General features: G+C 44.4%; 1 protein-coding gene across 4 annotated transcripts in view; it reads right to left on the reverse strand.

Annotated features, from left to right (window-relative positions):
* Positions 1-22399, reverse strand: part of FANCI (FA complementation group I) — a 1757660-nt gene that overhangs the window by 1206150 nt on the left and 529111 nt on the right. For all 4 annotated transcript variants that reach the window (XM_069624307.1, XM_069624308.1, XM_069624309.1 and 1 more), the window contains 2 exons: positions 6202-6270; positions 5302-5403 (listed from right to left, as the gene is read on the reverse strand). In XM_069624307.1, coding sequence (XP_069480408.1) covers positions 5302-5403; positions 6202-6270 — 171 coding nt within the window. The remainder of the gene's footprint in view (positions 1-5301; positions 5404-6201; positions 6271-22399) is intronic.

Consider the following 22399-nt stretch of genomic DNA (forward strand, 5'->3'; position numbering starts at 1 on the left):
GAGGGACCATCGACTCGACGACATCGACGCACAGCACCCTCTGCAAATGTTTTTTTCCGAAGCATCTGAAGCTGGATGGAATACATCAAAGATGAGGAATACGTTGGAGGACACAATCCACTCGAAATGACCATTATATGTCTGGCTTTCATTCCTGTCATTCCTGACCCCTCACAGTGGTTACAAGGTTTACCCTAGATATCGAATACACACAGAGCTGGCCTAGGCACATCCACCAATCACTCTAAGGGGTTTGAAATACAGTTTTTGGTGGACAGCTAATTAGATTGGTCCCAAAAACCACCAAATAACAGGGAACACCTTCACAGGATGTGTAATGGCCCTGTCCGGGATCAGGGACCAATCTAAACCAGCCCAAATAATGCTTGAGGGTGCAGGCCTGCACCCATAGTGAACCCATATGTAAGTTGTGAAGAATCTGGGCAACTCGTCCCTTCTTCCTAAAGGGGAGCCACTCTCTTTAGGATAGGAAGGTGAGCCCGGCACAAAAGACCCTGCCTGGGGGTCAGGGTAAGAAGGACCTCAATGTGAGTGACTCCCCTCTTGGGGTCAATGACTCCCATTTCAGTATGGAATTCCTAAGTCAAAACTACCCTAAAGGCGTCAGGTAATGGTGAGCCTCGCCAAAGTGCTATAATCATTTAAGATGGACATCATTTAATTCATTCTAATGACGTTTATACAACACAAGTGTTTTGTGAATGGAGAGGGAAGGCCCACTGTGAGAGGAGATCAAGTGGTTCGCAGAGGCGAGCATCTACATCCTGGAGCGGTAGAGCTACGACGAACCGCGGAGCCAGCAGTGACGAGCAGAACGTGATACCAGCTAACTGCAGGTTGGAATGGCGGGTGCCTTAACCAAGCAGTGGGCTCTGGTCAGGGGGAGACGGAGGACAGCAAGACAACCATCTTCCCGGGTGGGATGGCCATTGACGAGCAGTGGTGGGCCTGGCCCCACCAAACAACACAGACTCTAGAGGAAAGCAGAGCCCTAAATACCGAGCCACAGCTGAGAAGAGTCATTCCCGCCACAAGAGGTGCCGATGGGGACAGAGACACTACGACCTGTCAAGGCGATCGAAACACACAACAGTGGGTTTCCAGGAGCACAGAAACTGATGCAGCTATGAAACTGTAACAGGCATACGGACCCCATCTCTGGCCAGCCTCCCTTGGCCCTCTCCATGCTCCCACCTGTGAGGCTAAGAACCTTGAGGTCATCTTCAACTCCACGCTTTCCTTTTCTCCACAAATGTCTCACGTCTCTAAGAAGTCACACTACCAAATGCACCTCCCTTCCCCCAGAAGCTCACTGTCTCTAGAGCATTGGTTCTCTCTAGGCTGGACTACTGCAACAGCCTCTTTCTAAATCTGCCTGCCACTATTCTCCGCCCGTTGCAACTTATCCAGAACAGGACTGCAAGATTTGTCATTGGCCTCAAGCCCAGGCATCGTATCTCTCCAACCCTGAAATCTCTACATTGGGTCCGAGCGGCTGCAAGGATTAAATTCAAGACCCTCTGCATTGTCCACAAGGCCTTCTGGGGCATGGGGCCTCAATACCTTCAACTCTCCCTCTGGAAATACCTTCCTACTCGAGCTCTTTGCACCTCTACCTCCAACTCCCTCATGGTCAGTCGCTTCTCCAAGCAACGAGTTGGTGGTAGATTTCTGTCTTCGGCTGGGGCATCCCTCTGCAACAGCCTCCCTGCCCCTCTGAAGCTCGAGAGGAACCATCTTCGGTGCTGGTAGCACCTCAAGACCTTCCTCTTTGCTTCTGCCTTCTCTCTTCCTCTCCCGTGCTAATCTGTTTCTTCACTGGGCTCCTGGCTACCCTCTGTATTCCGGCCCAGATACCAGCCCACCCACCTGTACACATGCACTGCCTCCCGGCATCCCTGGCACTTGGGTCTGTATCTGCAACCCTACAGTGCCCTTACCTGCACTTATCAGACACCCGCTGTCGGTGCTTAATTATTGCACTTGCCACCTGCTGGCCGCACTACCTGTTATTTCATCACATGTTCAGCACTTTCCACACCTCCTCTTCCCCTTGCACTTTCCCCCTTACTTCTCCCCTGCACTTGTACATTCTCAATGTCATTGGGCCAAGTAAGATCGTTGTTTTCATCCCTTGTACCCCCTCCCATGCCTCGTTGCGCCCTGAAACACTTGTGTATGGGCGCGATATAAATAAACTATCATATATCATATCTTTGAACCAAAGAGCATACAATACAGACGTTGTACTGAAAGGCTGGAATAGCCCCCAATGCCACAAACAGTCACAAGAAAGTAACGGGCACCCAGCAAGTTTTAGCCAAACAGAAAAGGGATACAAACAATGTAAGGCGAAGCTAGAAAAGATAAAGCCTGTCAAGTGAAGAGTGAAATAGGCACACAGCTCTCAATAAAGAAGAGTGGGAAAAGTTACAGAAATTGTATATTAAATTTGACGTAACCACCAAGAGAGCCTGGGAACCACAGACAGAGGTCCCATGTTCAGACAGATAAAAGGAAGCAGAATACTCTGCAACACAGACAGCATAGTGCATAAATCATGGGGAGCAGTGTTATTCGACTGGGCAAGAACCGAAGTTAAATTCTATATTGAGAGAGAAGACTTTACCACAGAGCCAACAGACGTTTGAGAAGTCCCAACGCAATGAAGGTGGGAAAGAAAGAAGTGTATTTTCAAGTTGTCTTGGAGGGATCGGAATATTTAACAACTAAGAAACAGTTTCCTTATCCGAGAGAGAGGGAAACCCTTACAGAAGATAGTTGTTTATTTTCCAAAAGGATTTTATCTAAAATTGTTAAGACTATCCACAGGAACTTTTGGACTAAAAACAAGTCAACTACAATTGGGCCAGGCATAAATCCAAAACGATGTTATTGAACAAGTCTCCCTCTTTTGATTCCGGTATTTTTCAAAAGTGTTAGGGCCAGTTAGCTATGTAGAATTTGGACAGAAAACCTTATTTTGACTTGAAGAGCACCCTCAGTTTTACTTTCGTTAGGTTTCCTAGCGATGGGGCTAGTCAGGCGTTTTTTGCCTTTATTTGAATAAAACTTGTGACAGATGATAACATGTAGTCCGAGTCCTTCTCTTGGTACACCACAGTGTACAATGACCATTTTAGGCCTGTGTCATGGTTCCCCAAGCAAAGGAAGGCCAAAGAAACATAATAGCAGAAAGCACGACTTAAACAAATACATTAGTATCCGTGGTGTGATGGAGTAAGGAAGCGGACTAGGTGTTATCAATTTGGCTATAAACATTTATACCAGTGAAGCAAAATACCTGTCTCTCCCTATTCCTAGAGTGTTTTTCCCTACCTTAACACAAAATTATTCTGTTACTTGTCACGATGCAAATCAAAAACCCTTCCTTTGTCCAAATAACTGTCTCTTTCCCCATCACTAAGAAATAAACCAAAAAAAGGATTTAATGAACTTATCAAAGTTACTACAAGAATGGCTACCTTCTCCTAGTAAGGTAATGAAGTGTTAGGCTGACTTAACAGCAGTGTCTTTTAATAGGGTCTGATTTATCAAATACACTTGGACCGGGAGAATGACTCCCTTCTCCTGGTCTATGTGGAAGTGTTCTGGAGACTATTTCTTGATAGTCCTTTAAAACACTCTATTTTTTCCCAAGGATTTGAAAACAGAGTTAAGGCTTTATCCACTCTTCTTTTTGCTTCTGGTACTTTATCAGGACTTTTTATATCCTGGAAAGTAGGGATATTACTCTCCGACAGCTCTTTGTCCTTTTGGTATCTTTCACATGTGTTGGTTTTCCCAATGTGATGAGGGAGTTCACTCCTGAAGAATGCTTGACTCTTGGTGCTCTGGATATCACTTCCGAGGTATAATTGACTCTTGGTTTGCTGACTGTGTATCACTAATGTGGTGCAGGAGATCTCTCCTGAGGCATACTTCACTCTTTGTTCTCTGGCTGTGTCAAGGGACATCACTCCTGAGGAATACTTGACACTTTGTGCTCCCTGGACTCCAACTGGCTTGCCTGCAATTCCTGTTATCTAAATTTGTACTGGGCAGCGCTAGCATTCTTCCTGGGGTCTCAGGTCACTTATGGTTTTGCCCGAGCAGCGCACGTTCCTGCTTTGCTCCTCTTTGATTTAACCAGCTCCACTGATACATTGCTACAACAGTCTTGCCATGCTTTATAGACCACACAGACCACATCGAAGAGGCCACGCCTCTGCTGGATTCTTCCTGCTTCTGCAGTGAGTCAGGTTAACTCTGGCTCGCATGGTTCTTTTCGGTTTTTCCCTTCCGAGACCAACTGTATCGATATTTTGGGTAGCACGGGTTTCAAATTCACAGGCTCTGCAGGACAGACACCAGCTTCCCTCGCTGCTCTCCCTGCTCTTGAGCACACCTAGTCTTTTCTTTATCTTTACTTCATATTGCTGTGACTGCCCAAGCATAGTGTCAATGTTTGTCGTCAATGCCTCTGAGGTTATCTTGATGCCTCCTAGTGGCCACCTTGTCGCAGTTCTTGGATATCCCTTCTACTGTTGTTCTGTATGCTTCTTTGGTTCTTCTTCGTCTCAGTCTTATCTGACCCTACAGATGAGATAGCAGAAACCTCACAATAACACACAGTAGTAGTTAAAGACATGTCTTCTGGGATTTTTATTTTTTAGGGAGGTCTTCCACAGGACGTTGTCCTTATCCCCATGAGTGGTGTCTCTTCCCATGAGGTTCTACTGCTTTTTACCACCCCTAGAGTGGCCTAACCTCCCTAGCCTCAATGGGAATGGCTACCCTCTGGGGAGAAGTGACGACACCCTGTGAATCGTCACATATCCCAATGGCTATCGAAAAGGGATATTGGACTGCTAATGTGGTAAATCGGCTTGCACCCTCCTAGTAAAGCCAAAATTAAATCACAGCTGTGTTATATCTTACTTAAGTACTTATATTGACCCGATACATATTAGATGTAGAACTTCAGTGAAGTCTATATTTTTTCTGTGTGCGAATTGTTGAGTGATTTCTTTGGTTAACTATGTGGACTAAAAACTACTACCGGCATTCCTTCCTCCCTTTAGTCATTTCTGACTGCTCTGCCATTGCTAGCCCCGTATTGGTTTGGCTTTCATTTTGGTTGGAATTATTGTTTCACCATTACATTAGATGGTAAAACAATCACCAGAGGGCTGTTTAATCATTTCTAGCACTGCTGTTGGGCTGTTCAAAATAGCATGAATATTTACGAGAAGCCGAAATGGACTGGCCGGTTCTTACCAGTGGTTCTTGCAAAAATATCTGGTCCCCTTGAGCTGTGATACACCCCTCCAGTTTCAGTGGTGGTAACAGATCTGGCTTTGGCTCAAAATACCTCTGTAACTGACAAAACAAATCAAGAAAATAATTTGCTGTGTGATCTCATGAAGCAATATAATGACAATACTAAACGCGACACATGTAATATTCACGTCTGCACTGCCATACATCAATTCTACAGAGACAACTCCACTGTAAATTTATGTCAGGTGCATATTGTGAAAAAGACACACAGCATGGGCCATACTGTAAAACTCATTTTGAACATCTTTTAAATGGTAAACTGTTAATCTTGCATTATTTTTTTATTTTATAAAATCAAGGCACATTCATTACCTAGATACCTAGCACATATGGTTGATTGTTCACATTGCATACAGAACAATAACAGAACGACAGAACTCATGGAAAAAAAGACAAATAACTACATTTCTTAAATAAACAATTCAATTATTTCTCCAATCTGTTAATCAAGAAAAACATATTATATAGATGCATACTTTACTGTAGAATTGATGCATTCTTTACGGTATCAGGTAATAAAATCGCATCAAAAATGCTGTGGTTTGACCCGGTAAAGGTGTACCCCATTATACCATTTAAAGGGAGCAGGGGTTACGGGGGTGTCCCCCGCTCCCATTAAATGGTATAATGGGTCTGGGGGTTGCGGGGTGTCCACTGCATCCTTTACATGATTGTGACACAAAAAACGACAGCATTTTTGGCGCAATATTTTGTAATCACAGCCATTTTTGCCGCGATTTTAAGACATGAAACCTACTTTACACAAAACTGTGAATGAATCCTATACGAGGGTTCAGGCAACACAAAACTCCATTATGAAAACAAAACTATTTCTACCTGTGACAGCAACGTTTGCATGATGGAATCCGCAAGCTGAGAGTTCCGACGGAGAACATCATAAAAACCCTGAGGTAAGAAAACAAACTGTGAGTCTCTATTAAGACAAAGACATTGCATGAAAGATAAAAGCTTTGTAATATGAACAGCTGAACTTTCTGCAACACTTTACATGGAATAAAGTACCTTTTTCTTTATGGCATAAGAATATTTCAATTCACAGGTGAGTTCCATGAGAAAGAAACGAGGATGAAAGCCACATAACTTTGCTTAATCTTGAGGCGACATGGAATATCCTACTCAGTAGGCTGAGTAAATATTACACCTCGCTTTGGCCCATTAGATGCATCTTTCAGCCCAACTGATGTATTTTTTAACAAGTGGGGCCTGGGTGCTAACATAGTAGGGCCCTCCATAAGGGGAGTCCGAAGAGGGAACTGGGCTTGTTCTGCCCCTGACCAAATCTGTAGGAGCTACCAAGCTTAATGAGAGAGAGCCTACAAACCATTCAGAGGGGTACTCGCCCAGAGAAAAGTGTTTAAAGAAGGGGCTGAAATGGTGAATTTTATGGTACACTCTGTGATGCATTAGGTAAAAAGTCACTTTTACAATCGGTTTTGTAGGATAAGACATGAAAAACGTCTATTAGATGCCAAGTCATCAACAATGAACAGGGGCATTTTCGAACACATTTTCATAATGCCTTTGCCCACTGTATGCCAGTATCCCGCAAGTGTAAAAAAACATTTCCGTACTGAGTGTGCCCATGTCCATTCTGGTGCACCTATATTTGCCAGTATTCCCACGTAAGAAAATACTTGTGTGCTTTGCCGATGATGCCAGTAATGATACTGCAACAAAACATGTTCATGCTGGCTCTGCCAATATATGCAGTATCCCAACATAAGAACATGCTCCTGTTGGCTTTGCCTTAATGGCAGTTAAAAAAAAAGCCATGCCACCGTAAGAAAACATGCCCTTGCTGGCTAGCTAGTACAATAGCTCAGTGGGTTGAACCATTGCTGCTGCAATCTGAGAGTGATCTGCAAGTTGCAGGTTTAAATCCCAGCAAGGCCAACTCGGCCTTTCATCCTTCTGAGGTCGATAAATATCAACTTCGGTTGGGTGATCATTTTATATAAATATGTTCTCTATATAGTGCTCTGGCGAAAGCGTTATAAAAATAACAAATCATTACACAACTCCCTCATATAAGAACACTCCTCATGGACCATGGACTCCAAGGACAGCCAGCCAATCACCTTTGGGTGCATTCAGGTAAACAAGGAGACTAAGCACAGGGAGTTTTGGGAACCTCCCTCACTTCCTGCCCTGACAGACACGCTGGAGTCAGAGGTGGGTTTCAGCACTGAAGGCTGCCAAAGACAAAAACGAACAAAGGGACCAAGCCTGGTTTGGCGCACAGAGTAAAACCCAAGAAAGACCTCACATGCAAGAAATTGCGAAAAAAGAAGACCGTGGCCATTTTGACAGAATGGGCACCCATGGGTGCAATACTGCAGCTGAGGATTCAGTCCGCAGTAAAAACGCACAATGGTACGACGATTAAACCATTGCCACTAGCCATTAAATGTAGTGAGGGTAGCATAGATTTCTTTACATGAGTAAGTAGGAAAAGGGGCTCCTAAGTAACTCCCCCGCATACTTCCACATAAAATGGGCTGTACTGGACCTACATAGGAAAAACAGGTAAGTAAAGACAATTTCACTTTACTACCCTTGGGAACAGTAGTTTATCCAAGAGAAGGTATTTAAACCTTAAGAGAAATCCAAAGGACTTATTTGTGACACTGCACTGAAGGTGCTGTGTGTCAATACAAAAGTGATGCCAATGGAGTTTGTCAGACTCAAAAACCAAAAGAAACAGAGTCCAAATAGGATAAAAATACATGCGAGTGAGAAAATTGTCTCACTCACTCCAGGATAAAAATGAAAAGTCCTAAAATCCAGCAAAAGAGCTGGGGGTCTCTAAGGTTGAAGGGAAATAGCACAGAAATGAGAATTTTCCCTAACACCTCTCACTACATTTCTACAACACTGCACTTAACAGGACGGCAAACCTTAACTCCAAACTCTGCACCCTCACCCCCCACCCCACCCGCACCTGATGCCATCTCCCAGACGACCGCAATGCCACCCTTCGACTCTTTCCAACCCATCTTGGAAAACAAGTTCCTTGCTCTACTATCTGGTAGCAGATCCTCCGGATCCCCCTCGACCCCTGTCCCGCATCTCTTCTGTAAGAAATATTCTCCTCTTCTTGCACAGGAGAACATGCAAGGGCCATAATAAACAACTCCCTCACCTCTGGCTCCTCTCCAGAGGCTTTTAAAATAGTGCATGCCCTACCCTTTCTAAAAAAAAAAAGAAGACATCCCTCAACCGATAAATCTGGTGTTTTATCGCAAAAAATGAGTTTTGCGATAAAACACCAGATTTATCGCAAAACTCATTGATTGGGCTGCATACTGTCAGCTGAACCACTTAGTAGAATCCAACAAACTACTTGACCCTGCGCAATCAGGCTTAATGTTGCACCATGCAACAGAAAACACTCCGATCTCGATTTGGGATGATCTCAAGGTCGGCAGACTCTAGAGGGTTGTGCAGCGCTGATTCTCCTTGATCTGTCAGCAGACTTCAACACAGTTAACCATTCTATCCTCCTTGACCACCTCCACTCCTAGGAATCCATGGCACTGCACTGAAATGGATTGCCTCCTTCCTCATCAAATCGCTTTCCTCTCCCCTTTTGTCTGAACTGCGCGCGCTGTGAACACAGGAGTACCCCAAGGCGCATGCCTGTCTGCTCTCCTATTTAACCTCTATCTAACCACGCTACCAGGAATCATCCGTGCGCACATCCTCTCCTGTTACAACTACGCCGATGATAACCAAAATATTCTGAGAATTCCCAAAACATGCACCAACCCACGCCTGACCTTGAAGCCTGCCTTAGTGATATAGACTGATGGATGACAAAAAAACCACCTCCTTCTGAACCCAGATAAAACTGAAATCATGGTGTGCAGCCATACTGCCATTCTCCCGCAACTACTCTCATGGCATGCCCCCCCCCCCTCTCTTGCCACCCCCCCCTCTCTTGGCACCCCCGCCCCTCGGTCCCTCCAAAACTGTCAAAAACCTTGGCTGCACTATGGATTCCTAATTCTCTCACGTTAGATCAATAATGTATCAAAATCCGGTCACTTCCACCTCAAACTCCAGACGCATTTTCCCTTTCCTCACCTACCCCAACCGACTCTGCCCTGTTATGTCCATTGTTATTTCAAGACTGGACTATGCCAACTCCTTATACCTGGGAGCACCAGCATACCAGCTTAATCTCCAAAGAACCCAAATCGCCCGCTCTCCGCACCCTTCACCAGCTTTCTATAGGACAAAGGGCCACCTTCAAAACCCTATGCATTACACACCGAGCAATGCACAAGACCGGCCCAACGTACCTACAAGAGAAGATTAAACCCTACTTTCCTTCCCGCATCTTAAAATGAAGCACTGCCCTAGTGATTCCAACCTCCAATTCAGCCAGGATTGGAGGATCCGCCTTCTCAACCTTGGCTCCAGGACTGTGGAACTCACTGCCCCCACACATTCGACACATCGAAGACTACATGCCCTTCCGCAAAGCTCTAAAAACCTGTCTCTTTCCGTAAACATGATTAAGACCATCTAGGGCCGCTAAAACATGACACCACCATGGATCACAACATCAATATCATTACAGTGGAATGTAAATACAACCTGCTCGAGAAGATACAGAGCAATGACACAGCTAAAAGCGACTAACTAGTCACCAATACAGAATCAGAAAACAGTTACCATTGATGACAAACTTAGCGTCCCGCAAGCCCAAGATATAGGACCACTAACTAGCGGCTTCGTGAGTCTACTACACATGTCTAGTTACCCCCGGTCCCACCTCTGACTGAGTGCAGCTATCGCGAAGCCCATGAATGTAATCCAGACCAGTGGGCTTGTAAGTATACAAAATCCATTCCAGACACTCACCTCTCCTATCACTATGCTCACACTCTACTCCACACCAACACAATAGAGCGCAGCTACAACCCGATCAATTTCGGCCAAGCTGCTCACATAGGAACAATACTCCAGGAACATCTCAACATCCTGCTAGAATGCAGCTACACCCCACGTAAGAGATTGGCATAGCTGCACACAAACGTCCTACACAGGCCTAATGTCGCCAGAATGTAGTCTCGGAGGCCAACCCCATACTGCACACATTCAACTGATCTCTCAATACCAACACACCCAAGGTTAGGATGCAGCTACCATCTAGCAATGGCATCAGCTGCTCACATATGGAGGCACCCAAGAACCCTATAACATCCTACTCACTCGACTGACTTGGACAGCAGTCCCCAAGGGTGTTCAACGCACAAGCGCTTTGAGGTCATACCAATGATAGAGTGCCATATAAATGCCAAATAACATAACATGTTGTAATTGTTCCCTAATGCCAGTAAAAAATGTCATGCAACAGTTGGAAAACATTGCCTTGCGGGCTGCACAAATGCCCCCCATCCCTGCCTATTTAAGAACACTCATGTTGACTTTCACCTTAACACCACTAAACCAATGCCACAGTAAGGAAACATGCCCTCTCCCATATAAGAACACACACAAAGCTGGCTTTTGACACAGTTAACCATTCCATCCTCATACAAAGGCTCCGTGAAGCACTTGGTATCTCGGAACGGGCATTGGATTGGCTGTCCTCTTTCCTCACTAACCACTCCTCCCAAGACATCCTGGGCCCCTTCTCCCCAACTTCCATATCCACCTTTGGTGTCCCCCAGGGCTGTATACTCTCCCCCTGGGTCTTTAACATATACCTCGCTCTCCTTGCATGCCCCATCTCCTCTTTCTCCTCCAACTTCCAGTGTTTCGCAGATAGAGCTCTTCTTCAGACTCCCTGCTGACTCTCTTGCACCCTCCATCATCGTTGACTACCTATCTGCCACCATTCCTGGTGTGCCTCCAATGAACTTTGCCTCAATGCCAGTAAAACTGAGATCCTTCCCATTGGGACCCCTGCTCACTCCTTTCCTTCACTCTGGCCTTTCTCCTTGGACCCTCCCCTTGCGCCTTCAACTGAAGCCAGTAACCTTAGAGTCATCTTCGACTCCTCACTTTCCTTCCTCCATCACACTCAGGACATTGCCCTGAAGTCCAACTATCAGCTCTTCCTTCTCAAAGGAATTCTTCCTTTTCTCACTTTCCCTCAAAGGCGCAATGTGACTCAACCCTTGGTTCTCTCTAAACTGGACTACTGTAACAGCCTTCTCCTAAATCTTCATTCTACCACTCTGCGACCCCTGCAGCTTATCCAGAATAGGGCAGAAAGAATTATCCTTGGCCTTAAGCCCAGGGACCGCATCTCTCCTGCACTAAAAAGTCTTCACTGGCTCCCGGTTGCTGCACAGATTAAATTCAAATCCCTCTGCATCATCTACAAGGCTGTCTGGGCCCGGGGTCCACACTACCTTCAGCTCTATCTTACTAAATACTCTCCCTCTAGACCACTTTGCTCCGCTGGCACCAACTCTTTGTGTGTAAAGCGTTTGGCTAAACAGAAGGCAGGGGGGGGGGTCACTCACTCTTCTCTGCGGGCTCCTTCCTTTGGAACAGACTCCCCCTCATCCTGCGCCTTGAGCAGGATCTTCTCAAATTACAGAAGCTCCTTAAGACTTTCCTCTTTTCCTCCTTCCATCCTCTGCTAATCCCACAGTTGCTGAATCAGGGGCCTTGGCCCTTATGCATCTTCGGGGCCTTGACCTCCCCACACCAATTCTTCCCAGCTCCTGTCTTTCCACAGCACTTGCATCTGCACTCCCTCCGCTCTGGAGACTCGAACTTACACATCCTGCAGCCCAGGCCATGTAGCACTCAACATTCCTAGCACTTCGTCCATGGCTCTCCACGGTCTCAGACTCCACAGCACTCACCCCTCTTCCTTTCTACACTTGCACATTCTGAATACTCACAAGGCATAGTAGGTTTGTTCCCCTACCTCTCCCTGTCTGCTCTTAAATATTGTGTTGTAATGTATTTGCCGCTCTCCCTCCCTGCCCTGTGGGCGCTTTGAAACAGTATATTCTTATTGTATAAGCGCCTAACAAGCAAACAATACATCAATAAATGTATCCTTAATGTGAGTACAAAATTCAATGCCACAGTAGGACCCTGCCAGCCCCACTGCAGTACCCTTAACCCTACTGCAATCCCTCCTTCACATAATAACACTCACGTTGGCTTTGCGATTCACAAAAATACCAGTAAAACATGCCGTGCTCCTTGCAAAAAAATGTTGATGCTCCAATGCGCGCGCCCACACAAAAACACACAAACCCATATTACTTCTGTCGTTCACACAAGCACCCAGAACATTCACACTGCATTCTCATTCACACTCATACCTATGTACCCCATTCACACTGCATGTATTCATACGCATGCACTTAGACACCCCCTCACATACATACACGCACTTACACACACCTTCACATGCATGCATACATATATACATGCACAAAATCTGTGCATACACAAACAAAATGGTTTTTTTTCCCTTCAGCGTTTCCTTCTGGACCGTCTCAGGCCCTTACTCGTCTAAGCCGCTGCATCTCAAAGGCGATTTAGTTGAACAAAGGAACACTAATCATTGGGGGCATGGGCCAACTTTATTCTCACCTGCATGTTTGCTGATGCTGCAGTTACGGCAAAAGACTATTTTCTCATCTTAAAATGTATACTACGATCCTTAAGATCTAAATATAAAGGGTTAATTACTTTTAAAAAAAAGATTTTGCCAAAGAGGTGGCGCTTATTACACAATGTTCTGCAAATGGGAGACGTTTGTCTTTTCTGGAAATTGGTTTCAGATAAAGAGCTAACAGGGACAGGTATATATTGTACTATTCGTGAAAAGGCTTGGTTGTGCCATTTCTCTAGACTATATGGTGCTGGGTGTACCCCAGTCCCAGACTCTACTGTTAGCAACATTTCTCCCTGCACAAACCTTGTTTTTTTGTTAGTGAAGTGACGGCTGCACTAAGTTCCATAAAAAATGGTAAAGCTGCTGGGCCGGACCTAATTCCTGCTGACCTATTCAAGGATGAGTTGAAAATTTGGGCTCCAGTGTTCTGTAAAATCTTTAATGTAATCTTCAGTAGTGGTGAAACCCTTGTATCCTGGAAAATGGCTACAATCCTGCCAGTCTATAAAAAGGGAGGTAAGGACCTCCCAGCCAATTGCCATCCAATATCTCTTTTGGACGGTGCTGGCAAACATTTTGGGTCATTAACACTCAATCAGCTGCAGGATTGGGCTGATCGTGACAATGTAATCAGTCACCTTCAGGCAGGGTTTAGATCAAACCGGGGCACAATGGATCACTGTTTTTTACTTTCTATGCTTATCCAGAAGAATACAGTGTTTAAAAAAAAAAACATAGCTTTATGTGGCTTTCTTAGATTTAAGGAATGCATTTGATTCGGTCTCTAGAGACATTTTGTAGCAGATCCCGTTAGCTCGTAATGCCCTTGTTGACCTGGTTACAATCATAGTCAGCTAATAAAGCAAGAGTACCTTATAGCCTGGTTGGTGAGATGACCCAGGCTTTTGATGTTCATATGGGTGTACAGCAGGGTTGTGTCCTGGCACCACTTCTATCCAACATCTATGTTCAGGAGATTATAGATGCGTTGATGAGAGGTTGCCAGGGCCCCCCTAGGATGGTCTTTGACAAATATCCTGTACTATTTTATGCGGATGATGCCGTCCTACTTGCTACTAACCCAAAGGGATTAAAAAGGGAACAGTCTATTTTTCAGGATAAATGCAAGTATTTGTGTTTAAACTTGAATATTGATAAATCCAGTTGGGGTATGCCTGTGGAACTTCTCTCCATTATGATTAAACTACACAAGGGCTCGACTACGCGCATTAGACTTAATCAAGAAGGAGTATTATCTTTCCCAATACACATTCTCAACGGTCTGCGTCAGGGCTGCATATTTTCACCTACGCTATTCAATCTTTATATGGCCAATGCGGAAGAGAACTGGAGAAGGCTGCTTTTGCATCCCATAAAATAGAGGGTGAAAAGTTTTTCTGAGTAGGTTACGCAGACGCCTTTTTGCTCTTTCAATTTACTCCGAAAGTATTGCAACGCCTGATAACAGCATTTGGAGAATACATCACAAGAAATGCTCTAAAAATAAATGCCAAAACAACAGTAATGATGAGACTGGGCTGTTGCGCATCCACTATGAGCTCCGCATGGTTCTTGAATCATGAGAGACTCGAATATCTATGCTGTATCTGGGGTACCCCGTATTTGCAAATAACAAGAAATTGTACTACCAACAATACTTGGAAGGGAAAGTGGCCAAATAAATTATCCAGATAAAAAAGGTGTACTGTTAATACAGAAAATTCTCATTGCTTCCAGCCTTTAAGTATTACCATTCTAAAATACTTCCCCAGCTACGCTATGGCCTAGAATGATTTCCCTTGTGGTTAAGAGCAGAGCTGAGGAAGTATGAAGCTCGAATCTGGAGCGCCATATTTTATGGTCTTCCTAAGTCTGTCACATATGTCGCATCCACTATGAATTGGGAATATTGTCGATAGAATGCTGGGTGGAGTGGAGAAGACTTTGGGCCTCATTACGAGTTTGGAGGCAGCCATGGTGCTATTAGCGCCATGGCTGCCTCCAAACCCGGGTCCGGGTAGTCGGAATGGGGACTTACTGGGTCATTCCAACCTTGGAGGACCCGGTAAGTCCCCATTCTGAAAACCATTCCCCATTCGAGCCCCCATAGGGCTCAATGGGAATGGGGAAGGAACTAATAACGGGCCCGCAAATAGCGGGCCCGTTATTAGCTCCCTGGTCCATTAGCAGCTCCCGCTAAGGGCGGCTGTTAAAACCAGCCGGCCTTAGTGGGACCCGCTAAGGGACCTCGGAATGCAGCGGTAGAAGGTTAACGGCACCAGCATCCTTACCGGTGCCGTTAACCCCCAACCGCCGTACTCGTAATGATGCCCTATGTCTTTGTAGAAAACTGTAGGAGTACGAACAACACTCTATGCTATGCAAAAATAGGAAACGGACTCCGTCAGGGAATTCCGGAGATGGGGTTGTTGTTGGAATTAAAGCCCAATATAGACTTTTTGGAGAATATGTGCTTAACTCTTGAATCTCTGATACTTAATGCTGTGAGAGTCAAAAAATTGCTCGAATATGCAGATTGGGCGAAAACCATGGAAGCGGTATTGAATACTAAACTCTGCTATCAAATGGTCTCATATTACAAAAAAAAGGGAATGCTGGAATCATACCTCAAGCAATTTCCTAACAAGTACAAAAGAGCAGGGTTTATGAGATTTCGGTTAAATGTCATTAAGAATGGGGAGATCATTGATATAAGAGAGGGCCTTCTGCCTGGTTCATCGCACTGCAGATTTAGTAAATCTATAGGATATATAGAAACCCTTTGTCACCTATTAACAGACTGTGTAGCACTTAGAACAGAGCGTTTTATTTGTTTTAACAAATTTGTATTTAAATTGGAAAGAGTGGATCTAAACCAACTTTGGTACGAAATGTTACATAGACCTTCAGTCCTGTTGCAGATTGCTGTGCTTAGATTTCTTAAAGATACTTGCAAGCTATTGGAATAGAATGCAATGATGCAAACTTGTATATGAAGGAAATATCCATCTGGCTTTTTGTTTGCTACATACCAGAATGAACTTTCGGGTAATAAGCTGTAGATATATAATCCTCAACTGTATTTTATTTCATTATTAAGGAAATGCTGGCTTTTGTGTATGGTGTGAAGGGGCATATTCTGTTTTAGATGTGTCTAACTACTAGATTTGTGTTAGTTACTGCAATATTCATTGAATTGTGGTGCAATTTTGTTTATGGTGTTTTATGTATGATATTTAGTAACCATTGCCAAATTTGGTTTCTCTTGTCTTGAATTTTATTTGTATGTTAAAAACCTTTTTGCTTTTCTTGTATACATTTCTGTAAAGGTTATATTTTTAACGACAACAAATAATAAAAATAAAATGAATAAATACAAAGTGATGGTTTTTAAATCTACTTTTGCCAAAAGCAAGCTGTTGGTGCCTAGTGTGTGTGATTCCGCCATTGAGCTAGTACCCCATTTGGGCTACCTTGGGGTGCACTTCCAGGAAGCTGGAGGCTGGAGAGCAGATAGCAAAATCTGTCATTACATTATTGGATTTGTAAAACAAACAAGCTCTACCAGCCTCATTGTATGGTGATGAATTCTGGAGTTGCACAGGCTTTGGTAGGATGAGCTCTTGTGAAAATATATTTTTTTAAGAGGAACAAGTTACTCTCTTACCTGGTAACGTTCTTTTGATGGGATGGTCCGACGACGTATTCCATATCTATGACAGTAATCACCGCAGCATATGGAATACGTCGGAGGACCCAATCCCCTCGAACTGTTATTACCTACCAGCGCTCCTTCTGCTTTGTCCATCTAGAACTCAATTGTGTACCAGTAGCGTCCAAGATAACTTTAAAGACAGTCCTATACTGGCTTAGAGTTTGGAACACCCAGGGACTTTGAAAATATTGTGATGCGTCATCTCATATTATGAGTTTAAATGGAGGCAAGAGTTTAAAACTGTTTATCCATGTGAAAAAAATGCTCTCCGATTTGGATAGTTAATAACCGGCATGACCTTCTGCCTCAGGAAACTGTGTTTAAAATCATGCATGAATCTGAGAGCCCGTGAGAATCTGATTGTTGACGCTGCAATCTTATTTAGATATAATCTCCACGACTTTTGAGAGATCCCTGTATTTGCATTTTTGAATTGGCATATTGCTCGTAGCCTCTTTTACTTCATCTTGGAGGGATGATGAAACTGCTAAATGTCAATGGATCTCCTGAAGAAACTCTGTTACATTTTATGTTAATCTGTGGGAAAACCTGTCTGAGATCTTTGAATTTGAGGCCAATAATAAAAGATTATGGCATTCGCCATACAGTTCCCGCTTTAAGGTTTTTAAACCAGTGCCTGTTTTTAAATGGTTTTTTTGCAACCGCACGTTATATTTTTAGAGCATGGTTGCAGAGAAATAAAGCTGTTAAAAACAAGGTGGTATCAAAATTGGGGCCAGTGGGTAATTGGGAAATTATGTAGTTTAACCTTTTTGGTCCCGTTTATTGCATTTCTTATTGTTATTTTATATTTTTAAAGTTTGTATTTTTATGGTCATATGATTCTTTCCAATACCTGTTCGATGTATCATTAAAGTTTTTATTAACTTGTACTTTGTATATGTTGTTATGCTTGATGGTTAATACGGAATAAAAGCTAATTCACGGACTATTTTCTCACCTCAGAGAGTGGTGTATTTACTTACGTTTAAAGTTTAGAAATAGGTTTAAAAGTAAGTAAATACATCCCTCTCCGATGTGACAAGTGCGACAGCTTTTTTCCGTCTCAGCCCTGGCTGGGCATTTCAGCATAGTGATGAATGGTACCTCAAGCCCAAGCCTGGCACCACCCATAAGTACACACCAGAGTCCGGAAAGAGGTATTTAGTGAATTGAGGAGGCATCCCTGAAAGGGCCACCATGCTTTAACATGGGCACCATTGGCTTACACGTCATGGTCTGCAAAGCCGCACTATAGTTAAGGTGATCGATTTGAATCATAGGAAATCCGAAAATTGTACTGCTAATGACCTTTCACTTGCATCACGGATTTTGATGATATTTTCCAACCAAAAGGTTTGTCACAGGACCCCCCCAGACTGGACATTTTGGGAACGATTTGTTGCAAAAGGAAAACGTTATTAAGAAATCAAAAAAATGCTGTTTTCGGCCTACTCTCATTCATTTCCCCATAGAGAAAAGTCCAAATTTGGAAAATCGAAAGTGCAAAAATCTGTTGAGCGAATTTGAACCAAATAAGAAACAATATGGGCACGGAGCATTGACTACATTTCTGGTACAGGTTTGGTACTAATCTGTTCAGCAGTTGGGGAAGGAGGTACCCCCGATCCCAAAAATATGGTGCTTTGCAGCAGAGGGGATAAAAAGCCACCTTTTTTATTGTGCTCGATGCAAGCAATTAGTTATTTGGAGGAGGAAAACAGATACAATTGCATTAGGCTAGTGGTTGGGAGGGAGAAAGAGGATACCATGCGAAATTGGAGAGTTGGGGGGTTTGTGGAGCCAGTTACAGTTCAAACGGTTCGGATTATCAGGGAAATACTGGGGGAATCTCGCTAGATAACTACGGCTACAATGGAAGACGAGCTTGGAAAAGAAAATGCATCACACAAACAAAAGTGTGAAAGGAGATAATGGGAGAGAGCCTGGGAGGAAAAGAAGAGCCGAGGGGTGGGAGGAAGGGGACCATGGAAACAGGAGGGGGGCACTTGGTAAGTACCTGAGAGGATTTTCAAGAGTTTTGGATTTTCTAAGGTTTTCAGATTATCGAGGCAATACCGGGAGAATACAGCAGGCCTGGATAGTTCATTGCCATTATTATCAGAGAGTGAAACAAAAATTAAATTTTACCTCTACAGTGATCAGGTCTACTAGTCAGGGGGTAATGGGTCTTGGCTAGTGGATCCCAACTAACGTATTGGTGCAGCATGTACAGTGGCCTGGCCAAAGGCCAAGGCTAGTGGACACAAAGGAAACTATAGTATAACAAAACCCTTGACATTCTGGGATGCCATCAGTGTGGTCATACGCTGAGCAATAGGGGGCGCAAAAATAAGGTGAACTTACTTCAAATGCTAGAGCTGAATTTTAAGGTTTTTGTTGGGTTAAATTCAACCACCTTAACTCTTGTGTAACAAAGGTTTTTTCCCTGAAAATATATGGGATACATTACTCACCGTAATCGTATTTCTGATGCTTGTATCTTCTTAGATTCACATGCTATGCATAGGCCGACATCTAGTGGAAGCTGCAGAGTATTACAGTTGTTTTTGAAATTGGAAAAGGGGCGTCAACAGGGCGTGCCAGTAATACTATCCCCAGTGTGACTTCCACCGTACCCATGGGCCTTCACGAGTCGAGGTCCCTCAGATTGTTTTGTTTCTGACATGAGGTAGCACGAAGTGTAGCATGAATACAGGTGTATCAAAGCAGATATGTATCAGATAAGCTCGTATAAACATCCATGCACCTTCTCGCCAAGGGGAGAAAGGGTGGGTGCATGTGAATCTAGGCAGATACAAGCATCAGAAATACGATTACGGTGAGTAATGTATCCCTTCTGAGGCTTGCAGAATCTGCTTGGATCACATGCTATGCATAGATATGCTATGCAGTGTTAGGAGAAGGTGGCGGGTTGTGAAAAGGTCCAGTGGCAAATAGATGTTTTAGAACCACTTGTCCCACCTGCGTATCTGCTTTGCAATGAGTGTCAATGCAGTAATGCTGAGTGAAAGTATGTACTGAACTCCATGTATCTGCTTTGCAAATGGTGTCTAGCGGGATATTTGAGATAAAGGCCAAAGTAGCTCCTGTAACCCTTGTGGAGTGAGCTCTTGGTGCGAAAGGCAGTGTTTTGCTTGACAATGAATAACAGAGATGTATTAATCTGACTATCCACCTGGAGATGGCATTCTTGGAAATGCAATCCCCTTCTCTGCATTCTGAAAGAAGGCTGGTACCTCGATGGATTGGTTTACGTGAAATTTGAAGATGAACTTGGGAGAAAACCTAGGGTGTGTGCGTAAAACCAATTTGTCCTTGTGGATGACAAAGAAAGGGTCCTGCATTGACAATGCTTGAAGTTCACTCACTAAGTATTAGCCACTAAGATGGCAGTTTTATATGCAAGGTGTTTAAGACTCGTCTTGTGCATAGGCTCAAAGAGAGGTCCCATGAGCTTTGCAAGAACTACATTGAGATGCCAGGCTGGCAGCGGGTTTAAAATCGGAGGATGGGGTCTCTTTACCTCCTCCATGAATGCTTTGATGACAGGGACTTTCCACCATGATACTTTACTCTGAGAGGTGGTGTAAGCTGTTAAAGCCTCCAGGTGAACCTTTATAGAGTTGAATACTAACCCTGAATCTAACAAGTGGAGCAGGATAGAGTACATTCTACAGGGTTTGTCTGTTTGGACTGGCACCAAATTACAAATCTCCACTTGTCGAAGTAACAGTGTCTGTTTGGTTTGCAAGCCTCCTTGAGGATAGCCATACACCTTTGTGTCAGGTTTAGATGTCCACACTCTATGGCTTCAGGAGCCAAGCTGCCAAGTTCACTGAGTGAGGTTGAGGACGCACTGTTAATCCCCCGTATTGAGTCAATAGGTTGGTCTGGCACGGGAGTTTGATGGGATCGCACATCGCCAGTTTGCGCAGATGTGGATACCATGGTTGTCTCGCCGACATAGGAGCAACTAGGATGAGCGGCATTAGGTCTTTATGAATCTTGTTAACCACCTTGTTCATAAGAGGTGTTGGGGGGGAAAAGCGTATGCAAATGTCCCTGACTAGCTCATCCATAGGGCATTCCCCTTCGAGTCCGGTTGGGGGAACCTGGAAGCAAATGCTGGGCATTGCTTGTTAACTCTTGTAGCTAACAAGTCTAGCGTGGGCTAACCCCACTGAGAGAAGATGTGGTCTACGACCTCTGTGTCTAGTTGCTACTCGTGTCCCTCTGGTAGGGGGATCTCTGCTCAGCGAATCGGCTAGAGTGTTAAGTTGCCCTGGAACGTGTTGCAAGGATAGGAACATCTTCCGTCTGAGTGGCCATTTCCAAATTTTTGGTACTAGCATGGACTGATTTGGAGAATGTGTGCCCCCCTGTTTGTTGATGTAAAACATTGCCGTCGTGTTGTCGGTCAGGATCTGTACCAACTGATTTGTTAGCTGTTTTTAGAATGCTTGAAGTGTCTTGAATACTGCCAGAAGTTCTAGCAGATTGATGTGGTTCCGCGCAGTGGCATGAGTCCACAGACCATGTGCTGTGTGATGAAGGTGATGAGCCCCCCCCACCCGGAGAGTGACACGTCTGTCGTAACTATCGCTTGCACCGCCGGATCGTGGCAGGGTTTCCCCTTCAACAGATTCTCCCTTGTCCACCAGCGAAGGTTTTGTACTAGCGTTGGCGAAATGACCACTAGATCGTCCCACTGACCGCTTGCCTGAGACTCGCCAACTACTCCTGCGTGGGGAGCATGCACAGACGTGCGTGTGTGACCAAGTAAATGCAAGATTTCATCATGTCTAGCAAACGCAAAGCTTTGCGTACGCTTATCTGGTGGCCGGCTTGATAATGAGGCATTTGCAGTAACATGTTTTGGACTCTTTCCTTCGAGGGAAAGACTAACCCTTCTTCCGTGTTAATCACAGCTCCTGGGAACTGTCCGGTTGTGCTTGGCAGAAGGCTTGATTTGTTCTTGTATATTGAGAAGCCCAATTGGAAGAGAAGGTTGATAGTTCTTTGCGTATTTTGCCAGCAAATTTGGGGTGTCTCTCCTGTAATCAGCCAGTCGTCCAGGTAAGGGTACACTGGGATTGCCTCCCTGTGCAGGTGCGCTGCCACCACCGCCAGTACCTTTGTGAATACCCTTGGAGCAGATGCTATTCCGAAGGGCAGCACTTTAAATTGGTAGGGCTGGTTGGCTATCTTGAAATGCAAAAGTCTGCTGTGCGCTGGGAACATTGAAAAATGAAAATAAGCATCATTCATACCCAATGTTGCCATGTAGTCCCCCCACTTTAGCAGAGGGATTACTTCTTGTAGCGTTGTCATGCAGAACTTTTGTGGCTTGACATAGGTGTTTGCAGGGCGTAGGTCTAATACTGGGCACATTGTTAAATTTTTTTTGGCACAAGGAAGTAGGTTGAATAAATATCCTTGTTTACCTGGTCCGCTGGGACGATTTCTATGGCGTCCTTGAGAAGTAGCGTAGCGATCTCCTTGAGAATAATGCGTTGTTCTTCGTTCGAGTGTGTATTTTGATGCAGGGGATGGATATGAAGTCACTGAAGAAGCTCCTCGCAATAACCGCCCGCCGTGGTTGATAGCACCCACTTGTCCGAGGTGATCCCCTCCCATGCAACGGTGAAGTGTGTAATACGCCCTCCTACTGGAGA

Source organism: Ambystoma mexicanum, chromosome 11 (genome assembly GCF_040938575.1).
Source record: "Ambystoma mexicanum isolate Mex_15411 chromosome 11, UKY_AmexF1_1, whole genome shotgun sequence".
Classification (NCBI taxonomy): domain Eukaryota; kingdom Metazoa; phylum Chordata; class Amphibia; order Caudata; family Ambystomatidae; genus Ambystoma; species Ambystoma mexicanum.